The following is a 23,773-nucleotide window of genomic DNA, read 5'->3' as shown; positions in this document are numbered from 1 at the left end:
TTTACAATCAGGAGCGTTCTGATAATCTTGCAGAGCCGTGTAAATTAACAGATTACAGGTGCTGTTTAAAAGAGCCTGTAATCTATCTATAGAGCAGCTGGCACAGGCTGGCATAAAACAGCCTGTATATTCTGACTGACTAAAAGGGAAGTTCAATTCCCCACACTCCTTGCAGATTGTTCCTTTTTGATATTTTGATTAGAATGAATGGGAAAAAATAAAAAATCCCAAAAGTTAGTGTAAATTAAGCAAAACGTAAAAATCCATAGTCCAATCCAGGGTCCTTGCGCCATTTTCCTCTTCCTGGCAGCTGGGACTATAAATTCTGGTGCTACGTATGAATATGTGCGGAGTACTTCTATACAATGCGATGACAAAGCCGGAACTTGACAAGAGTATAAAGATCCAGCATCACGTCACCGTGAGCCACAGCCTGTGCTACACAAGAAGCATATGAAATAGAACACTCCTTTGGAACAAACGTTTATAATTATTCACAAATCCAGAGTCTATCAATTTTCTAGAAACAAGAAACTATGCGGCACGATCACACACATGAGGGTTTATCCTGAAGATGCCTTATTCCATAGTGTTCAGCTAGAAGACGAGTTTACAAGCTACGTAATAGTCACTTTCTATTGCCATTCTATTTAGGGAAATCCAAGTTCTACATTTCCTGTTTATTGTCGCACACTCCAGACTTTGTGGTGTTGCAATGTAAGCAGCGGCTGTGAAAACTGCACACCGTGAATTTCTCTCGCATTTCTGCTCTTCTTCTCCTGAAGGAACAGCGTCTGTACAGCAATAAATTAAGACCACAAATTGACGATCGATCTCTTGATCTGTGGCCTGGTCTGGGCTTCTATTGATGGGAAGCAGATCTGTCATTTGCCATGACTTTACAAGACTGCACAAAGACCAACACAGCAGGTTAACTTTTCCATGGGTATCGGTCTTCATTCGTTGCCTGCCACCCTCAACTGTGCCACGAAAATAATGTTTTTCGGGCAAACAAAATCTCTAGGGCATGGTCAGCTTTGGGTTAGATTCACACGAGCGTATGAAACCTCGGACATGAAGAGCTACCCATTTTCACGTCCGAGGTGCATCCGTGCTGTTTCCTGCGGGACACGTTATCCCTCTATAGAGGGATGCATGAAGCGTAAAAAAAAATAAAAAAATAGGGACGTATCGTATTCTTTAACGGACCCTTCACACGGTCCGTCCAAACTTTGGCACAATCATGATGTTTGCACCTCACTGGACATTTCTTAAAAATGCTTCGAAAGGAGTGTGGCTTAGCAAAAAAAGGGTGTGGATTGTCAGAAAGAGGTGTGGCTTAAAATGCGCCAGTGTGCACCAAAAAGTGGAACAAAATAAACCAAATAAAAAGGGGTATAAGGAAAAGTGTCTAACATGTCATGCATATTTATAATTCTAATGTGGCATGCACCACTATGATAAAGTCGGAGCATTTTGTGCCTGCCTAGTCTATGCTGTCTACCCATTAGACAGGATTAGTTAGTTACTGTGGGCCACTGTCTCTCCTCGGTTCATTAGTTTGTACATTTATAGATCTTTCCTGGACTGTAAATTATGTTTTATATACTATAAAACTATACTAACCACTTCAACAGTAACGCGAAGAAACCTGGTTGCTGATCTGATCAAGGGAAAGACCCCTATGGGCAAAGTGATCCATAGCCCAGATTATGAAAATGCAAGGGTTACTGGAAAAGGCTTCCAGGGCGGTCTCTTGTATATGCCCCAACAGGTGCCTATGCATATATCACTGAACAAGCACAATGTACAGGCACACAGAATTATGGCAATACATTTTTTTCTAAAACTAACAAAGGGCATGAAATTTGGAATTTCCAGATGAAAAACTAAAATTAGTGTGGTCCCCTAAGACTAACATTGACTTGGTCCTAAAGGGGTTAATAGTGGTTATTATTATTATAATTCTCTCTCCATAAGAGTATACCACGTTAGAAACAAAAATGTACTACTATGAAACATACCAGGAAATTTATTCTACCCACCCTAGCTTCCTAAAATGGCAACGATATAAAAACTGCTAAATGTGTCCTCCAGATCTCTGGCGGGCTTCGCTACCCTTGGCTTTCTGCCATGTTACAAACATGGTGCATTTTTTGAAAGTGCTCTTTGTGTATTTCTGAACTCGGAACAATTCTGCATACTTAAACGAGAACCGCTGGAGAGAATTTCCAGCTGCTTATGATCTAATCCTTCAACCACCCACCTCCCTTTTTTTTGTTCAAACCAATACATTCAGCCAAATGAACAACCCTTTTACATCTACGTTACTAGCAATTGCTGCAAGCAAAACGCAGGACATACAGCCACGTGATCGCACTGCTCTGGAAGCTGGAAATGGAATACTTACACTCTAGGGCAGAATAGTTCTGGCCTTCTAATTTGATCTGATTGGGATACATTGTACCTTCTCCATCTGCCTCCAAGTTGTTTATGGCAAACAGACAAAATAATGTAGCAGTCCGTAACCAGATAACTAAATGTGGGAGGCAGTTCCACATAGATTACAAATGGCTGGTCCGAAAGTAGATAAAAGTTAGATAAATTTGTTAGTGTGATCTAATAATACAGTTGAAGGTAGGGAATGGCAAGGCTTGGCTGCTACCAAGCGTTTTTTCCCCTTCTGCCAACTGCAAACGGTCAATCCAGTATTGAGCTGAACAGTCAAGTTATTTGAAAGAGACTGGTTGCTATGAAAATAGTCCTTTGCAGAAGGTTTGTCAAGCTGCATGTGCCCATCAACCAGTTTGTATCAAATTACTGACATCTTAAAAGGGAATTGGATCAGCAGTTTTGAGGCCCTGCTGACAAAGGGATATAGGGGAGTGCATTGTAAATATACCTTTTGTCTCGGTCATACCAGTTGCATGACCGAGAAACCTACATTGGATTCCGCTCGATGCGGAGGTCGCAAGTGCTGCTCTCGGCTCTAGCGGCCAATCAGGAGCAGTCACTAAGAGCACGGGGTGGTACTGGCAGCATGCAGAAGCCAGTATCACTACCACATCAAGTGCACGCCTCAGTGGCACTTGTGACCACAATCACGGGGAAATTGAACATAGATTTCTCGGTCATACAACTTGCATAACCGAGACAAAAAGATATGTTAACAAAGCCGTTCCCCCTCCCCTATATCGCCCGGTCAGCAGTTTTGAGACCTCAAAGCAGTTGACAGATTCCCTTTAAGCTTAAAGCCAAACTTATATCGAGCTGAAGGCAGAGACAAAATTTCTACATGTCTTAATATCGTTAGGCCTCGTTCACACAGAGTGTTTTGCAGGGGGAAAATTCTGCCTCAAAACTCCGTTTGGCATTTTGAGGCAGATTTTTGTCCTTTTTGCATGTTGTTTGCCGTGATTTTCGCTGCGTTTTTCGCTCGCACCCATTGAGTGCTACTGGCAAAAAACTCCACGAAATACGCTTTCTCTGCCTCCCATTGATGTCAATGGGAGGTCAGAGGCGTAAACGCGCGAAGACAGGGCATGTCCTTTCTTTCTCCCGCGAGGCGGTTTTACCACTCGTGGGAGAAAACCGCCCCCGCCTCCCATTGAAATCAATCGGAGTCATTTTCGGCTGGTTTTTGATGAGTTTTGCGGAGCGGTTTCCGCTCCAAGAAGCTTGTCAAAATACTCTGTGTAAACAGGGCCTTAGAGTCCCGTAATGTAACCCTTTCTAAACTGGACAGTGGCCGTCATGTCAACAATACAAGCTAATCCTGCTACTTTTGTTTTTCTCTCCAAGCTGCAATGTGATCCTTGCAAGTCCAGTTAGATATGAAGACTCTGTGCTAATAATGATAGACCCAAGATATGGAATTATTATTTCAAAACTACTTGAAGAATTGAAATTTGTAAACCACATTTTTATGAAGTATTACTGGTCTCCACTCTTTATCTGGAATTAAATATTTACCTCCTTACACTTGTCCATCTCATTCTGCAATACTTGTTTGGTTAGATCTGTCTCGATCAGTCGTTGACGCAGCTCCTCATTCTCCTCCTCCAACTTTATCCTCTTCTTCTCCACAGCTTCCAGCTCATTATGGAGACGCACAGAGATATCTTTGGCCACCTGATAAAAGATTCAGTCAGTTAACAAGAAAGAAAAAAAAATAAAATAGTGTTGTAATTCCCAACACATTGGAAGTGGCGTTAAAACTTTTTTTTTTTCCTTTTAAGGGTTTTTTCCCATGAGGGACATTTATGACATATCCACAGGATGTGTGGATATGTCAGATATATGCGGGTCCCACACCTCTCTCTAGTACGGGGTCCCCTAAAAACCGTTCTAGCTTTTTGCGATCACCCAGACTCCCAGTCACTTCCTAATTACATGGTCGGGAGTTACGGAAACAGCATAACTCGCTGAGCTACGCTGTTTTTGTAACTCCCATAGTAGTGAATGGCAGTTACGGAAGCAATGTAATTTTTTTTAAAGCTACCTCTAACCAGAGTAAACATTATGCAGAGACATGTTTATTTCTTTGTAGATGTGGTTCCAATAAATGGCATGGTTAAAGATCACCCTGTACGAACTAGTCCATGAGCGGACAGTGCTGTCCAGTTCTGCAAAGAGCAATTGCACACCCACAAATAATATGCAAAGTGCAACTCATATAATCATTTCCCACAGGGTTGCTGCTTGTCACTTTCCATGAGTCATCGCCACATTTTCATCTTTACATAAAAGCATGTTTTCTTTGTTCATTGTCCTCTGGTGGGTATGAAACAAGGCTGTATGCAAATGTACAAACTTCACATTGTAACTCAACTAAAGAAAACCAAAAATTACAAAAAATAAAACAAAATCCACCATCCTAAATGTAGTGATGTAAGTTAAAAGGTCAGAAACGGCCTTGACGTCATATCATCAGCAGCCCACTCCTCAAGAATCCTAACACCAAGACACAGAGAGGAGTGTGCTCAGAGTACACTGTGGGTCTGGACAGTGTAAGGAATGCCATCACATAGCGGGAGGAGCATTGGGCTTTCCTGCTGGCGCTCAGCTCATGGATGATGAAATACACTGCAATCCCAGTTCTCCAGCTGTAGAGTAATTGTCAAGTGACATTCTCCGCGCGCGCGCGCACAGCTGGGTCATTTCTACTCCCTTCCCTATTTTTAGGAAACTTCTCAGTTTCTGGAAAAGATGGGAGACTTTCCCATGTCCCTGAATGGTAAACTGCTGAGTTATGCTGGGATACGTCGCCATGCCTGCCCTTGCAAAACATACACGTCTTCTAATAGGGGGATATATTTTGATTTGTGTTGTTTTTTTAACAACTATATATGTGGACTGCTAAAAAAGCAATTCCATAACACAATTGCAATGTTCCCTTTAGCCAAGTAAACCATTTTAATGTCCCCGGCGCCACGGTCGCAAGTGACACGGTGGCAGCCTCTTCACTGAAAACTGCCAGCCACTCCCCCTGCTCTGAGTGACGGTCCCAGTGTCCAATCAGGAGACCACTAGAGCCCTGACTGAGAGGAGAGACTATAAATGGGAATTAAAGGAGCAAGAAATGTCAGACTTTAGGGCTATGCTCACACATCACAATTTGTTGCAGGTTTTGGTGCAGATTTTTGAGGTAAAGCCTGAGGTTGTTTCAAAAAGGAATGGAAAATTTAAAAGGAAGATCTTAAATTTCTTCCTTCAGGATCCACTTATGGCCCTGGCTCAAAAATCTGCATCAAATCACAATGTGTGAACAAAGCCTAGCCGAACAGTCTCCATTAAGCTAATCGGAAAAGCTCAGGGACAACCCTTACGGCAACCTTTTTGTGAGGGGAAAAAAAAAAAAAAAAAAAAGGAGGAAAGGAACGAATATTACTGAGAAACTGCTGAATGGAATTAAACATGACAAACGACTTGGGGACTTATATAGTGACTGGGAATTTTTCGATTATTATAATGAGTTATTAATGCCATGTTTCTTTATATCCCATGCCTTCATAGAATTTCATAAGATATAAATAAGGGTCTGGGCATTCAAATGCAAGTTTCTACGTATAAGAAATGCCCAAGTGCCAGCGCAAAACATGCAACCAAGCGAATTTCTTATTGGTAGTAACCTCCTCCCCTTCACTACGGCACGTCTCACAACCACCGGCCTCCTAAATACTGAGCGTCTTTGTTTGAAAGGAGAAGAAACTGGCAGCAGTAGTGTAATAATGGAAAATAGAGCCATGTGAAATAGGAAGGCTGGAGTCAGCAATGTAAACACAGGCCGGGCCTGCTCAAAGTTGCTAGGCAACCAGGGGAGAGCCTCTGCTTCCTGCAATACACTAGAGGCCGATGTACAGTAGCTCTTCACCAAGTGCAGAACAAGGGAACGGCACAACACCGAGGCCTCATGTATCAATGTGTCGTGTAATTAAATCTTATTGTCCCCATCGTTACCCATTGAATTTTGTGGTTTGTGTGTTCATTGATAAGCTAGGACAGAAACATCAGCATAGTCATGGCTGCACACATATATTATTGTCTTGTACTTCGTGTGTGGATTTGCGAAGTAACCTTTACGGTATACACCATGCTTGTGATTTCCCTCCCGATCTCCTAGTTGATGCAGTAACCTACATTTAACAGACCAACTCTTCTGTGTATGGAGGGAACAGAAATCGGATGCTACCATGGCAACCCCAGAGCAAGCACAAAGTGGACTTCACTGCAGCAGAAGCGGGATAGAAAACAAAAACAAGGGGTAAATTCATAAAGGCTATTGTTTTCAATGTAAAAAGATAGAAGACTATAAACTATTGTTTTAGTGGTATAGACGCCAGTCATTTTTCCCCTCAACGTTCGTGGTTATGGAGAGTCACGTGAAATTATTATTTTTATAATTATTTATAAAAGATCAAAAAACTAAATCCAGAGCTCAGATACTTTGCAGCGGATCCATGCTCCGGACTAATGTACAATTACTTATGATTATTACCTTGACATCTTGTTCGAGGGTACTGATGAGTTCACTATCCACATGTCCGGTCTGTGCCACCCGCAGTCCCCTGCGCTCGGATTTCTTTAGCCTGTACTGCAGAATTCGGCAGGTTTTGTGCACCTGCTCCAGCTGTTGCCGGAGTTCTTGGAGCTGATATACATCTTCCTCCATATAGACATCTCTCATTTCCAGCATCTCTGACCTCAACTCCTCAATCTCATCCTGCAAGAATAATAAGAATGTTAAAAAAAAAAGCACAGAAGTCCATGTAGTTCAACCGATAATAGTGCAAGTAGTTGCCAAGTATTTAGTGGGGGGGGGGGGGGGGGGGAATTATTTTGGTGCGCCAAAAAAGCCATGACATTACCAACAGTTCTCTATGTCTGGATGTTATGTATATCTCAATAAGAGCATAGGACGACATTAGGGTTATTGTGGAAAGCCATCCCAATATCCATACAGATCCAGCAGAAATACACATCACCAACAGGAGGCAATATAGAGTCCAAAAGATTATTTCAGTGCGAATAGAGTACTGAAGGAAAATAATAGAGTACTGAAAAAACATGTTTCCGGCATTTTGGTCCGGATCTGTGACAGAGGCCCCTGACTGAGTCTCCAACGCAGATGTGAACAGGCCCGTAGAAAATGGAAGAAGCCACTGACAACTCCACTGCTTCCCATCAGCACTCGTTTCATACATGTAGCCCCCTGATCCTTCATAGATGTGCCCATTTCTACACAACCTCTTAACAAGTAGAATTACGCATCATCCAAGCCAAGCGGTTTATTTGAGGTTGTATGTATTCAATCATTTTGATGAGTGGATCAATGCTTCCAACTTTTGCAGATTCGCCATTTTAAGTTTAGGAAGCCAAAAAATAAATAAAAACGATATGAACAAAAAATAAAAAAGTGGTACTTGTAAACTAGTTATCACATATTCAGCTTTTTTAATAACACATAAATCACCAATATGTGATACAGAACGGTAGTCATGTTACATTCACACATTATACACCGCATTACCATGTCCATTGGCGAGCCATTTCCCCGGGCACCTGACCTCTATATAGCACTATGATCAACCACAAAGAGATTAACGTCTGAGGTCAGGAAGGGGCTCTTCACGCATGGCAGAGTAGGAGCAAGAATAGGAGAAGTGACAGCTTGAGAGGAGGCCAAGGCAGCTGTCCTACACAGGCCAACAGCTTCTCACCTCCCGGACAGGAACGCTCTTTTTACCATAGATTTGGCAACACACTAAAACCAAGTTGAATACTCCATTAATAATTCAAAGAAAAGCAACATGTCCAATCTGCCTGACACATTCACTTCCCATCCGCTGTGTATTTATCTAATCCTCATTACATAAAGCACAGGGAGGAGAACATACTATGATACGCTCACTAAATGGACTGGAATTCCAAAAACTCACTGGCAGCAAACATGGTTACACCCATTGGTCAAAATTAAAAAGTGGAATTACAAAACGTTGCTGTTTTGTTGCAGGCTCTCCATGGATTTATCCTCCGAACCGTCACTGTCCTGAAACCATCAAAGTGACCAGTCATGTATAAGATGTATCCCGTAAAAACTCTGCTTAATAGAAAGGTAAATTATTTTAATTTAATGTACTGTAGTTTGCAGCAGAAATGCTCCGAAAAGTCAACGGTACCAAAAAGTGGGACCTGGTGCTTAAGGGCCAATTCACACAGTTTTTTGACACGTTTTTTGACGCAGAAACCGCACCAAGAAATGGCCGAAAATGCCTCCCATTGATTTCAATGGGAGGCGGAGGTGTTTTTTTCCTGTGAGCCGAAAAACCGCCTCGCAGGAAAAAAAGAGGTGACATGCCCTATCTTCGGGTGATTACGTCTCTGACCTCCCATTGACATCAATGGGAGGCAGAGAAAGCGTATTTCACAGCGTTTTTTGCCCGCGGCGCTCAGTCTCCGTTAGCGAAAAACACTGCAAAAAAACGCAGCAAACGGCGTACAGGCAGATGAAAATCTGCCTCAAAATTCAGTCTGGAATTTCTGGCTGCAAAAAACTCAGTGTGAACATAGCCTAACTGCGCTTACCCCAAGTGAAAATGACAGGTCAGGTTAGCATATGTGTTGGCTTTGCAGGCAGTGGCCAGGGGTGAGCGCCAGGAGTGAAGGAATTTTTATTTGTTATGGGGCCCTGACTTCCGTCATCCAATCATACAGTGGGAAACATTTAGAAGACTAATGTAACTTCAGCTACAAAATACAAATATGATGCATATTGCGCAAAATGGCTTTAAATTTACAAAGACATCCCAATTAATCCTTTTTAGGATCCAGAACACGTCCCCGTGAAGTAGAAATGGGTACAGCTGTTAGACATGCTTTACAATTTTGATTAAGTTAGAGGGGCTGCCACACAACAGACATGTATGGAATATCCACAGAATATGCCATAAAATGTCTGAGAGATGTGGGTCCCAGCTCTGAGAAACACATCTCTCAAGAACGGTGTCCCCCGGCCCCATCTGGTGAGGCGGCTGCTGGCTGCCCCATTCAGGCAGAGACTGTGTGGAGAGGCGGCAGGGCTTACAAAAACAGCATAACTCGCTGTGCTACGCGGTTTCCGGAACTACCATCGAACTCTCCACACAGTCTATGCCAGGCAGGGACGGGATCGGGGGACCTCCGTTCTCCACATAGGTGCGCGTCACAGAGGGTGGACTCGCATCTATCAGACATATATGGCCTATCCTGTACATAGGCCATAAACGTCTAACGTAAGATAACCCCATTAAATCATAGCATTTGCTGAGAAATGAAGTGGGGGGAGAATAGATTACCGTTACTTATATAGAATTAACATATTCTGCAGCGCTTTACAGATTTTCTTCATCCACATAAGTCTCTGTCACCAATGGGGCTCACAATATAATTTCCCTCAGATACATTCACTAGGGTCTATTTCATGGTAAGTCAATTAAACCCATCGGTAAACGTGGAAAGAACATACCAACGCCATGCAGATATGATTCTTGGTCAGGTCCAAACCCAGGACACCCCATCGATGTAAGGCGAGTCATTGTGCTTTATACAATGGTGGGGACATTTTCTCCATGCAAAAAATATTTCCGTATATGTATATTCCATTTTCAGCAACCATTCCAATAGTTAAAAATACCGGGGAACACTTTACAGATTGATTGATGGGCCAATCTCACCGTTTTTATTTGTTTGCCAATGGATAACAACTAATACATATCAATCCGTTGTAAATCTGAACAAGAAAAATAGAGTTTAAAGATCATTCCCGCTTAGACAAATAAAAAAACACTAAATATTCTCATATCGGTCTCCCTCTTATAGTTATCTTTGTTTCTTCTTCTTCTTCAGCGGTCTGCTTAATATTCAGTCTTCACTACAGAAGCAATATTCTGTTCGTGGAAGATTAGGATGAAGGGTGCCATGAATTCAAGCCCACATAGGTTTTGGAACGGCGTAGCCTTGCGAGGAATTGTTGGGAGACAAATACATATATTATAATTCCGTACAACAGGTTCGGACACATGACAAGGTTACTTTTATGAAGACCACAAGGTACAACCCATCAAGAACTAATGTATAATCCATCCACACTAGAAATATTGAGGCTTTGTATGGAATGTAGAGAAGATGTGACTATTCCTAAGCGAGGCCTTCAATCTATATAAACAAACCAGTAGCCCCCCCCCCCCCCCCATCCAGCCTCTGAACGGCTTCCCGGCAGCCCTAACACAAACAGATATTATCCTGCAGTTTCTCAACAAACCTGATCATAGATGCCGCTTATCATATGAAAATACAGTCAAAGCCAAAACATGTAAAAACGTGGTGAAAACTGTAATGATACATGCTTGGTCGCTGGGCAGACATTCAAAAAAGCAGACGGGGCATTCATCCAAAGCCGACATAATAACGCAGGAGAAACTCAGATTTCAGACTTATTGCAACAGTAAATTACTCACTGCACTCCAAGTTATTACTGGTAGCCATTTCCCTGTAATACGAAGCCTGTTTGATCATTTGTAACCTCAATGCCAAACCTATTCACGCCCCAAGATGCTTTCTATTCTCGTCAAGCCCCTTCACATTTGCTTATCTTATGCCATAATGAAGGCGGAATTGTACCCACTAAATGTCCTCCAGAACCACCTATCCCTTCATTTACGTCACTGCTCACGCTGCGAATCGCCGACACACTTGTAGCAGTGGTTCACAATATTACAGTTTTCTGCCATTCACTTCAATGGGAGACGGCTGTAATACTGTGAACCGCTGCTACGAGTGTGTCAGCGATTCGCAGCGTGAGCTGTAAAGAAAATGAAGAGGAAGCAGCGCTAGTACAATCAATGCGGCCCCTTCAATACTGCTGATCGACTAAGGTGTTGGGAGTCTGACCACGACCAATCAGATATTGATGTCCCATCCTGAGGATAGGCCTTCAATTTTTTTGGGACTGGACAACCCCTTTAATACGATCGTTGGGTCGCCATCAGATTAGAATTGTCAGCAGCACATCCCCTGTTTGTATGGGGAGATGCGCTGCAGACAATGATTATTTTATAGCCTGTATAAATGATGTGATCAGCTGACAAACGAGCGAATGTTTACACGGTTCACTAAATCGGCCGAACGATCGGTCTGAGGAAGGCTCGTTCCCGATTATTGACGCAAGTAAATGGGCCTTCTCAATGGCAGATTTTCTGCCTGTAACCAACAATGACTGACAATATGGCAAGTCAATTGGCACTCGTTTAGTTTCATTTACATCGAGCGATCATAGAGCACTATATGTGCCCGGACGATCGTTAATGCAATCGTTTGGGAACATACAGTTATACATTCCTGTTTACACATGGAAATTTGCTGCCAACAACCGATGATTTTTTGCCAGTATAAAAGATCCGATCAGTCAGCAAACTAGCGTTTGCTCGTTCGTTGGCTGATCGGTGGGCATATTAATTATTACATATAGCAAAGGACCTTAAACAACAACAGTAGCCTGCTCGGCTCTGCAGGGCCACCATGGGGAACTTTAAATAAACATAGATTCACTTTTGTTTGCATCCCCTACAATGTATAAGACATGCAGTCTAATTTTAGAAACCTTTATATAACAGAAATTGTTCATAGGCCAAAAAAAAAAAAAAAAAAGCATCACTTAAAAGTAGTGGAAAAAATTAATTGCTTTGACTTTACAAAAAAAAAAAAAAAAAGGAGACAGCAGAGAGGTCACCTCCCCGAACACCACAAAAGACAAAAACAAGACTTCTTGCCGACCTCCAGAAATAAATAGAACAATTCAGAGAATGACAACAAAAATGCCGTACAGTCTATAGCGTAAATACAAAAAGAAATGCAAACCCCCCCCCCCCCCCCCCTTCTTATGTCTAACTAATGAGAGGAAAGAGGAGAGTACGATGGAAGCCTCCAAGTATACGGAGTCATTATACAAAGTCCAGGAAGGGAGCAGGATTGCCAGAATGAGCAGAAGAACACGAGGTCATGTGCAGAGACTAGAAGTGGAATACTCCAAGATTTATTTACATTCAGCAATATAAGGCCCTGTTCATATGTTTTTTGATGCGGAAACCGCGCCAAAAAAACCAGCCAAAATCGCCTCCCATTGATTTCAATGCGAGGCAAAGAAGAAACATGCCCTATCTTTGGTCGATAACGTCTCCGACCTCCCATTGACATCATTAGGAAGTAGAGAAATCGCTTTTCGCCACGTTTCTGCCCGTGGAGCTCAATGACCGCGGACAAAAAACAGAGAAAAACATGGCAAATGGAATGCATGCAGATCAAAAGCTGCCTCAAACTTGCAGATGGATGTTTGAGGCAGAATTTTCAGCCTGCAAAAAACTCAGTGTAAACATACCCTAAGGAGTAGTATAAAATAAAAACGTGGACAGTGGTCCATGTACCCGCTCACAGGAATGATGTGCCACCATATGAGGATGTGCCACATCAGCGTCTGGCTTCCATTCATGGGTTCCATTTTTATTTTTTTTCAGAAACAATAACAGTCGACTATGCTAGGGTTTCCCAAAAAAATGAAAAATCGGAAACCTTACGGAACGGAAACCAATTGCAACAGAAGCATTACCATTGAAATCAATGAAAGCTATGGTTTCCGTTTGGCTTTCCGTTCATTGGTTCCTCCGACGTAAAGTTTGAACGGAACCCATGAATGGAAGCCCGACACGGACGTGAACGAGGCCTTAAAGATATATAGTCTCAGCCTTTGCTGGGGGCGAGCATTAGGATCAATGGGCCCTCCAATCTTCGGACTAGGTGCCCACCAAGTCACTGCTTTTATCATTTCAAACGTCAGAACATATGAACATTTATTTGGTCAACCGATTTAAATAACTGATGAAAAGAAAACCCTGTCACTGTGGTAAAGTAATAAGAGGTCTGGTGCTCGCCTCTAGTAGACTCGATCAAAAGTCCCAAAATTCTAGTCACAAGAGTGCGATAGAGACAGCACTCTGTATAAACCATCCAAACATTCACCTATGCAACGATTCACCTCAACACAGACTTAGGCCTCATTCACACGGGGCCGTACTATGCGTCAGTATTAGTAAGCCAAACCCAGGAGCGAGTCCATAACATGGAAGAGGTACATCTTTCCATTATACTTTTTTCCTGTGTAGGTTCCTGGTTATGGTTTCCAAGTACTAAAGCAAAATACTGACCTAAATACTGCTGTCTGAATGAGGCCCTAAGGCATCCTCCACACAGGGTTTTTGTATCCGTACTGAGACAAATTGCGCAAGATAAAAAAAAAAAACATACTTAACTCTTGTGGCGCTGCCATAGAAACACATACCTGCTCTTCTGGTAGCTCTGTATCCAGGTGGCACCTTGTGGTGATGTGTTATCCCATCTGACCACTGCAGAGGTCACATGCTATGGAAATGCCCGGAGAGGTAAGTATAGGTCTTTTTTATTTATCATTTAGTGCAAATATTTGGCCGGAATTCCCTACATGTTTTAGGTCATATACGCTGCGGACTTCCCCGCAGCGTATACACCCTGTGTCAACATACCCTTAGGCTGGGTTCACACGACCTATTTTCAGACGTAATGGAGACGTTTTACGCCTCGAATTACGTCTGAAAAAACGGCTCCAATACGTCGGCAAACATCTGCCCATTACTTTCAATGGGTTTGCCGATGTACTGTGCCGACGACCTGTCATTTTACGCGTCGCTGTCAAAAGACGGCGCATAAAATTACAGCCTCGTCAAAAGAAGTGCATGACACTTCTTGGGACGTTTTTGGAGCCGTTTTCTCATAGACTCCAATGAAAACAGCTCCAAAAACGGCCGCGAAAAACGCGAGTTGCTCAAATAATGTCTGAAAATCAGGGGCTGTTTTCCCTTGAAAACAGCTCCGTATTTTCAGACGTTTTTTTGTTAAGTGTGTGAACATACCCATATACTGCATGAACCAGCATGTTTTAAATGTAACACTTTTTACATGCATTTGTGGTGGAATTTCCTACTTAGTCCTTTTGTACATGCGTTTTTAAAGTTCTATAGAGAAGCCTATGGAGAAAAACGGCAGAAAAAATACACCATACTGAGGGCATGCTGCGTTTTGGAAAAAAAAACGCCACTGAACCCAAAAATGTCACAAACCAAAACACTGTATGTAGGCTCTCATTTTATCATAGAATTTAAAGTAACATCTGGCCACAGCAAAATATTGCTGGGCACGAAAAAAAAACAAAAAACAGAGTGAATAACGCGGTGTAAATCCAACCTTAGAATGATTCCTTTTTTAAAAGGGGTATTCCCAAAATTATAAGTTATCAACTATCCTGTGGAATTTCTGATCGCTGGGGGCCCACCTATTGTGAGGACAGGGGTCCCAAAACCCCAGATCCTCACTGCACTCCCCGCAGTGAGGAGGAGCTTGAACGGAGCGGCAGTCAAGCATGCGCCCACCACTCCATTTACGGTCAATGAAAATGACCAAACAGTACAATACTCGGCTGTTTCCGTAATTCCCAAAGACTTTGAACGAAGCAGAAGTGCGCACGATCGACCTCCACACTGCGGTCGAGCAGTAACGAGGAACGGAGGTTCTGTACCTCCGTTCTCACAATCGGTGGGGGTTTCAGAGGTGGGGCCCCCAGCGACAAGAAAATGATCACCTATCCTGTGGATAGCTGAAAATTTATGATTTTGAGAAAACCTATTTAAGTAACTGGACCATGCCAATTAAAATTGGTATTACATTTTAGTTTCCGCATTATAGAGAAGATTAAAACACTGATCACTGTTGTGTTCTAGCAGGTCATTGGTAAACTGGCAATAGTGGAAAAAAATATCAGACCTGGAGCAATTACTGTGAACTTTAGGAGCCATTGAAGCCATTCCGGTAGCCAATATTGAATTTTTAGTAGCTATATATGAACTACACCAATAGGTAGAAACCTCCAAGTTATACACTAGCAGCACATTGGCAACATGGCTCCTCAACTCTGCTGTAAGAGAACACAAACAACGTAGAGGTGCCAAGGGAAGCCAGGCCACCAGTACAAAGACTTTTATGCCTATTTCTATACACCATCTTACATCTGAAATGACACTAGGGAACATCAGCAATAGCATGATCATCATCACAATACTTTCCTAGGGCTATATGACGTCCATGTCACAGAATTGTCAGTAGACTAATTAGGTTTTATACTAAGCTGCCCGGGACGTTAAACCAGTGCCCACCTGCCCAGTGTATTCCCTGTAAATACAGACAAGCACGCACAAGCTTGCCAGGGAGCACTCACATAAACCTCTGGAGAGAAGATGCTTCTACTTATTTTAAACAACCCAACATGTCGCACTCTACACTAGACAAAGCCCCATCTAGCTCATCTGCTAATAAAACGCCGGATATTTATACATTACACTTGGAATTACAGTAGTTTCCGGGTGACTTCATGGAACTATGAACAAGACAGAGAGTGACTGTGTGAGAATGTCGGGTCGCACGCTGTCCCAAGTTACAGAAGTCATCTGGAAGCAATTATTATAGAAAGCACCAAGTGGGGGTAGAACATCCTGTGTGTCGGGTCTCTGGCTCAACTTGCAAACTTTTCTATCCAATCAGAACACACGTGGCCGACGAAGCAAGCAAAAACGAAGAACACAAGACGGGAGGAATGGGCCGCTAATCCTGTAGTAGAAACATCATCCAACACGTTGTACAATATAACGTAATAGACCTGTAAAAGTACAAAGCCGCCCTGTGCAGAGTCTACAGCTGTCACAAGACACGTCTCAAATGACGTTAGAAGCCCAAGGTTCGGCATATGCTCCAGGAAAGCTCCCGATGCAAACACCTAACAAATCCATAGGCCCCCATTCACCCGTCATATGCCAAGCGTGCATCCTATTGGCATACGCCGAGCCACTATGGGTTGGCAAACCTTGTTTTTTGAGGTATGGAATACAGTGGTAAAATATGCTATTCCAAACAAACGTGTGTGTGTGTGTGTGTGTGTGTGTGTGTGAATGTATATATATATATATATATATATATATATATATATTTATATTATAAGTTTTTTTATTTTGCAATGTGGTCCTATAGGCAACATATCCCACTGTATGGCTATACAGCGGGATAAGTCACATTCTCCTCACTTATACTTCCGACCAGTGGCCCATACGTAATGTTAACGGGGCCAAAGTCAAACGCTCAACAATGCCGCAACGGTAACATTTATGAACCTATGGAGCCAACATAACCGGATAAGGTCAACTGGGTCCTTTAGATTAAGTCAAGTTTTTATCGGATACGTTTTAAAAAACTTTTGATCACAATTGTGCAAATATGACATGTTTGGTGGGCGCAGTGAAATGCTTCCGGGGGAGAAGACCTCTGTAAGATGACATGCAATGGATCGTGCGATCATAATGTTCATCTCAAATTCAAGAGAAAAACTCTGTGTTCATCCCAGTAAAGTTGGAGGCATAGTATGGCCCCGTATTACTCATCTGTACAACACGGATCTATGATACGGTCATGTGCACGAGGCCTTGATAAGATTGACATAGTGGTGGGATCAGGCAGGAGTATACAGGGGAAATAAAGCTCTGTAAAGTGAAGCACGGAAACAATTGATAATTAGAACGACGCTGTTGAAAGGCCGACAATAAGTGTGGGTTAAGCCAGAGGTTATTAAAAAGAAGTAATAGAGGAATTATATAGTACTGGGAAGAATCAGTATCGTATATACCTAAGGCTATGTTCACACGCTTAACCAAAAACGTCTGAAAATACGGAGCGGTTTTCAAGGGAAAACAGCTCCTGATTTTCAGAAGTTTTTTAAGAAAGGTCAGATGTTTGTAGGCATTCTGCTTCCCTTTTTTCTGGCGTTTTTCGAGGCGTAAACGCCCAGAAATACGCCTGAAAACACTACGTGTGCACATACCCTAAGGCCTCATGCACGTGACTGTAGCCATGTGCACGGCCGTGATTTTCGGGTTCGGAGTGACAGCCGCGAGCCGCCCGCAAATCGCAGGCCGTGCCCATTATTTTCAATGAGCCCGGTGCGGGCTCCTGGGCCATGCACGGACCGTGAAAACCACGGTCGTGTGCATGGCCCCATAGGAATGAATGGGGCCGCAATTCACCCGTGAATTTTCGGGGGAATTGCAGCTGCAAAAGCACGTTCGTGTGCATGAGGCCTAAGACTTCTACAGCACAAAGTACTTTGGCAAGGCGACCAGATGCTCTAGAATCCTGCATTTTAGAATCAGACAGCTCTCCGGCTGCTTTAAAATTTTATTGGGAAATAGCTTTTTAGGCAATTCCCTGATATATTCTGACATAACTATATAATAGAGCCCCAGTTAAAGAGAACCGGCCACCTGTCCTGACAGGTCGATTTTAGTAAATATTCCCCATGAAATAATTCTGAAGCATATTTTCTAATATCTACATTGTACCATTCGTCTGTTATTCCAGTTATTTATTAACCCCTTAAAGACCAGGTCTATTTTTCGGGCTTAAAGAGGCTCTGTCACCAGATTTTGCAGCCCCTATCTGCTATTGCAGCAGATAGGCGCTGCAATGTAGATTACAGTAACGTTTTTATTTTAAAAAAACTAGCATTTTTGGCCAAGTTATGACCATTTTTGTAGTTATGCAAATGAGGCTTGCAAAAGTCCAAGTGGGTGTGTTTAAAAGTAAAAGTCCAAGTGGGCGTGTATTATGTGCGTACATCGGGGCGTTTTTAATACTTTTACTAGCTGGGCGCTCTGATGAGAAGTATCATCCACTTCTCTTCAGAACGCCCAGCTTCTGGCAGTGCAGACACAGCCGTGTTCTCGAGAGATCACGCTGTGACGTCACTCACAGGTCCTGCATCGTGTCAGACGAGCGAGGACACATCGGCACCAGAGGCTACAGTTGATTCTGCAGCATCAGCGTTTGCAGGTAAGTCGATGTAGCTACTTACCTGCAAACGCCGATGCTGCTGCAGAATCAACTGTAGCCTCTGGTGCCGGTGTCCTCGCTCGTCTGACACGATGCAGGACCTGTGAGTGACGACACAGCGTGATCTCTCGAGAACACGCTGTGTCTGCACTGCCAGAAGCTGGGCATTGTGAAGAGAAGTGGATGATACTTCTCTTCAGAGCGCCCAGCTAGTAAAAGTATTAAAAACGCCCCGATGTACGCACATAATACACGCCCACTTGGACTTTTACTTTTAAACACACCCACTTGGACTTTTGCAAGCCTCATTTGCATAACTACAAAAATGGTCATAACTTGGCCAAAAATGCTTGTTTTTTAAAAATAAAAACGTTACTGTAATCTACATTGCAGCGCCGATCTGCTGCAATAGCAGATAGGGGCTGCAAAATCTGGTGACAGAGCCTCTTTAACAAGCATTCTTTTTCATTTTTTCCTCCCTGCATTCCAAGAGTCGTAACTTTTTTATTTTTATGTCGACGTATCAGGGCTTGTTTTTTTTGAGAGAGTTGTATTTTTTCAAATGCACAATTTTTGGGTGTATATATTATATTGCTTATCTTTTATTCCTTTTTTTTTTTTTAGAGCGAGAATTGAATTCCAGCTATTCCAATATGGTTATTCGAGTTTTAGATTTACACCATTTGTTTAATTTTTTGAAGGGGGATGTAAAAAAAAAAAAAAAAAAATATTTTACGTTTTTCTACCGTGTTCACGTGGCAGTTTAATTAATGAGTTAACTTTATTACTCGGATCATTACGATCGCGGTGATACGGGTGTGTGTGTGTGCGTGTGTGTGTGTGCGTACTTCTAGTAAATCAAACCACTTTTTATGGAAAAGCTTAATTTTTACTGTAATTCTTATTATTTTTTTAATATACTTAAAATGTTTTATTTATTTATTTTTTAGTCCCACTAGGGGACTTTACCATGCGATCTTCTGGCCGCTTATACAATGCTTTGGTATACTTCGTATACCAAGGCATTATTGCCTGTTAGTGTAAAACTGACAGGCAATCTTTTGGGCCATGCCATTGGCATGGCCTAATAGGCATACAGTCAGGGCTGGCCTGAGTGCCTTTGTTATGTTGATTGCATATGCGGGCCGCAGATCCCCCTGTCAAACAAAAACGTTGCGGTCGTTATTGACCGTGGCATTTAAGGTGTTAAACGGCCAGGGTTGGAGGTTTCTCTAATCCTAGCCGTTGCAGCAGGAGCCCGGCTGTCCATCACAGCCGGGCTCACGCAGCAATCGTGCAGACACAGCTTCTGTTCCCGCACGATCTCCGTCACGTACATGCACGGCGGAATGCGCGAATAGCTGCATTCTGTGCCGTGCATGTACGTGATTATGCGCTAACGAGTTTATAAATTAGCCACTAGTTACCATTCCCCTTGTCAGAGGTGCTTGTGCCTACACGGTCTTATGGTCAGCAATGATTGGACATTGTCAATATGTGTCCCCTAACTGGTAAGGCTTCATGCACACAACCGTAAGGGTTGTTACTGTTCGCAAACACGGATCCGACGGCTACGGATACACATCCGTAGCCGTCAGCAATTGCCCATAAACTTCTATAGGTGAGTCCATGCCACAAACGTGTACAAGAATAGGAAATGTTCTATAATTTGTGGATCATTTCTAAGGCCAGGACACACATCCGTAAATAGGGAAAGGTGTCCACAACCAATAGAAATGAATGGGTCTGCAATTTCATCCGTAATTACGGTAATGTGCATGGGGCCGAACATCCAGTTGTCATATTATTCAAACATTTCTAGGAGGAATAACAGGGGAACGGTAGAACGCAGAGTTATAAGAGAATATGTTCCAGAATTGTTATTTCATGGGCAATGCAATTATTTACCAAAACAGTCATGTCCAGAAAGGTGACAGTTTCTCTTTAAGTCCTAGGGCACCTATATCTCAAAAACGTAGGAAGCTAGACAGGTAGTTTAAAGTGCCCCAGGGTCTGTGCAGCAGCGCCTATAACATGGTCCACTCAGCTGCACAGGTCTGGGGTAGTGAAAGGTTCTCTTTGACAGCATCCATCTGGAAACCACCATCCCTAAAAGTGGAGGTTCCCTTTTAAGAAGCCACAATGCTGCAGTAGCGCAAACCATATACCCTGGGTCTTGTAGTTCCCTCAACACCAGGCTACATAAGCCTCACCACACTGCTATCACACACATGGTGTGGCAACAATGCGCTGCCAACCTCTTCATTCTGTCTTCTATCTGGGCATGGTGCCCACCAACATCCAACATTACAACTTTTTTTCTCAAACTCCAAACATGGTATAAACTTTCACACTTGTCCTCAGAAAACACTATTGGGGAACACCTGGTGCAAAGTCTCCATCGACAGCTGATATAACAAGCCTGAGGAATCCAAACAACTCCCTGCAGTCATGTCGTCCAACTCTTAGGGCTTGTTCACACACACAACGGAATTGTTGCAGAAAATTTCTGCAGCAGTTCCGTTGAAAGTCAGGGACTTTCCGCTGCGGCAAAAACGTACCATTTCCTGCGTTTTTTTTTATCGCAGAAAATGGTGCGTAAACAGCTGCGTTTTTCACAATGTTGGGAGATGGTGACATCTCCTCTGAAAAACGCAGCAATTCTGCACACTTTCCGCAGCAGGAATTGACATGCTGCAGTCCGAAAAATACGCACCGCAGGTCAATTTCTGTTCGGAATTTTTACGCAGCTTGTGGAGGAGATTTATTGTTAAATCTCATCCACTATGCGGCTACTGTATTCTGCTGCACTTTTTCCGTCTGAAATTCCGTCTGGAAAAATTGTGGCAATTCCGCAGAGTGTGGACGAGCCCTTACCCTGATCCACAGCCTTATCTATAGAGGCAACATAACCTCATACAAGTATATGGATAGTAAATGGTAGATCAAGACACATGTCCATGACAGCAAGTAGTCTCATTGTGACTCATGAATAAAAACTAGTGTAGACCACCAGCATGACTAAAGGAGTCTGCACTTTTGGAGACTTCCGTATTTTGAAACCAAAGTAAAAATCTTAATCTTCCATTCATAGGCAATGCTTCCCCAATTCCCTCTGAAAACACACCTGAATTTGTGCAGAACACATACAAGGCTTACCATGACCACAAGAGAAGACAAAGTGTGGAATCCCTTTAACGTATACCACATATCTACCATTATACAACGTGCTTAACCTATACATATGCGTATAACTATGACCATTGCATTCACACTACTGCCATTGACTTCTATGTCCCATGACACTTGGGCTGCTGCCACGGCTTTTCTAATCAGCAGCGATATTGCTCTGGAGATGCCATAGGCATGAGCGGCACTGAAACAGCAAGCCCCCATTGTGATGAAAGGGTAATTCATAGCCGCACTGAATAGAGACTGTGCCCATTGCCCTCACTTTTTGAACCAGTCTGCCACTTGGATGTCGCATAATGTGTGAAGGTGGAGTGGTGGCCATGGGCAAACTGTAATGGGAAGTTAGTAATGGGCAACAGTGTGTTAGCCTTGTTTACAATCAGTAATAGAGATGCATGGCATTATAAGGGTGGATGTTTGTGTTCTTAGCTGACTCCTCCCTCCAGCTGTTAACCCCGCCCTTGCGGATCCTCACCTTCAGGTAGTCATTCTCAGAGCGCAGCTCCTCCATCTCCCGCAGGAGGCTCTCAGTGCCCCCGTCCAACAAATCCTCGGTCAGGTCAGAGAAGGCCAAGGAGGTGCTGAGAGGCAGGCGGCTGGAGGCCGCAGACACCCCACCCTCCTCGCTGCTCCCCCGGCTGCTGCTATTCTCCTCTGAGGCACATGACCCCTCCGAGCTGCTGTCCGTCCCCCGCCTGATCCCTAGAGCCGCTGGGATCTTACTCTTCCCTCCAGTTCGGGCAGTGGGAGCCGCCTGCTTCTTGGTGCCCGGAGAAGGGAGCGGGCGGCGAGGTCCTGGGGGTATAACATTAAGAGACACCGGGGAAGATCTACGAGTCCTAGACAAGGACCACCCGGTTAGATCCTTAGGCCGAGCCGGGGATGGAGCCCGGTTTAGCTTTTTCTTTTCGGGTACCGGGGGAGGAGCACCCCCTCCGGGCCCTGCCGGCTCCATCACTGCCCCGGTCAGCTCCGGGAGATCGAGAGCACGAGTCTATACTTATATAACGCTCCCGCTGATAGCGCTACAATCCCGGACAAACGATGTAAACACTGCGGCTGGGGCGTCCTGCTTCCCCGGGACTGTCAATGGTACTGCCCGGTGTGCGCTCCCATATAACGGACGCTGATGTGTCTGCTGTGCGCATCGGATTCATCTACTGCTGGGAGGAGGGGGAGGCGCTGGAGCAGAGGACCGGCCTAGATCAGGGAGGGGGCACATCCTGCAGCAGCAGCAGGCCGGAGTGTGTGTTGTGTGAGTGGCGGGCGGCTGCATGTGGGGAGGTTTACATCATACATGATGGGGGATGTAGTGGCGTCTACTGGGGGTCGTGGGAAGTAGCTGGGTCATGTTCAGTGTGGGAAGAAGCTGAATAGTTTATATGGGGGGCACATGTCTATAGACACAGACAAGCTTCACATTTGCGCATGTACAATCCACAGTGGATTACCAGCCATTTGTGTGATCTCATCCACATGCTGCGAAACATTTTCCATGCAGAAATCAAAATATGTTGCAGATTTTCAAATCTGAAACGCACTCATTCTGTTACAAACGGTCACAGTCGATTTCACCCTTTTCAATCTAGAAGGGATGAAGTCCGCACGTAAAACACACGCAGATTCCCTGCGTAAAATCTGCAACAAACATGCTACATGAGTGGGTACCCTAAGTCTTTCCTTAATAATATTCCTTCCTTTTCTATCCACTCCTGGCTATGGCACCGAAAACGGCATCAAAACAGCATGTCTGAATCTTGTTCCCACAGTGCAGATTTGCTGCAGATTTTGCATGTATTTTTTAAGCCAAAACCAGAACAGATATTTTATTTTATTTTTTTCTTAAAGATAGGCATTATGGGTTTGCTATTCTGGATCCAATTCTGGTTTTGGCCTAGAAATTGCAGGCAAAACTGCACTGTGTGAAAAAGACGTTATAAGTCAATTATACGTGGACAATGGTCGATGTGCCTCAGGAAACCGCATTAGGATAGCTTGCGTATTCCTGTAGGATTGTATGACATTGCATGTGCCTATGTGATGTCATGTCTGCAACAGTGTTGGATTTTTTGCAAATCTTATAAAATCTATT

The 23,773-nt window shown here is 43.5% G+C and overlaps 1 protein-coding gene and 1 long non-coding RNA gene across 4 annotated transcripts in view; one reads left to right on the top strand and one right to left on the bottom strand.

The window, feature by feature from the left end:
- The window catches only part of MTCL2 (microtubule crosslinking factor 2), a 67,224-nt gene extending 44,386 nt beyond the window's left edge, over positions 1-22,838 (bottom strand). For all 3 annotated transcript variants that reach the window (XM_075846051.1, XM_075846052.1, XM_075846053.1), the window contains exons 1-3: positions 22,157-22,838; positions 6,998-7,222; positions 3,973-4,131 (exon numbers count right to left, since the gene is read on the bottom strand). In XM_075846051.1, the coding sequence (XP_075702166.1) occupies positions 3,973-4,131; positions 6,998-7,222; positions 22,157-22,636 (864 nt within the window). In that variant the 5' untranslated portion in view covers positions 22,637-22,838. The remainder of the gene's footprint in view (positions 1-3,972; positions 4,132-6,997; positions 7,223-22,156) is intronic.
- LOC142666118 (uncharacterized) lies at positions 6,641-16,428 on the top strand. Its single transcript, XR_012851640.1, has 4 exons — positions 6,641-6,763; positions 8,513-8,614; positions 10,384-10,587; positions 16,156-16,428. It is a non-coding gene; the product is annotated as an uncharacterized LOC142666118 (long non-coding RNA).
- Positions 22,839-23,773: the final 935 nt, after the last annotated feature.

Source organism: Rhinoderma darwinii, chromosome 13, assembly GCF_050947455.1.
Source record: "Rhinoderma darwinii isolate aRhiDar2 chromosome 13, aRhiDar2.hap1, whole genome shotgun sequence".
Classification (NCBI taxonomy): domain Eukaryota; kingdom Metazoa; phylum Chordata; class Amphibia; order Anura; family Rhinodermatidae; genus Rhinoderma; species Rhinoderma darwinii.
The sequence above is the reverse complement of the archived record's forward strand: the minus strand, read 5'-3'. Positions and strand labels throughout refer to the sequence as shown.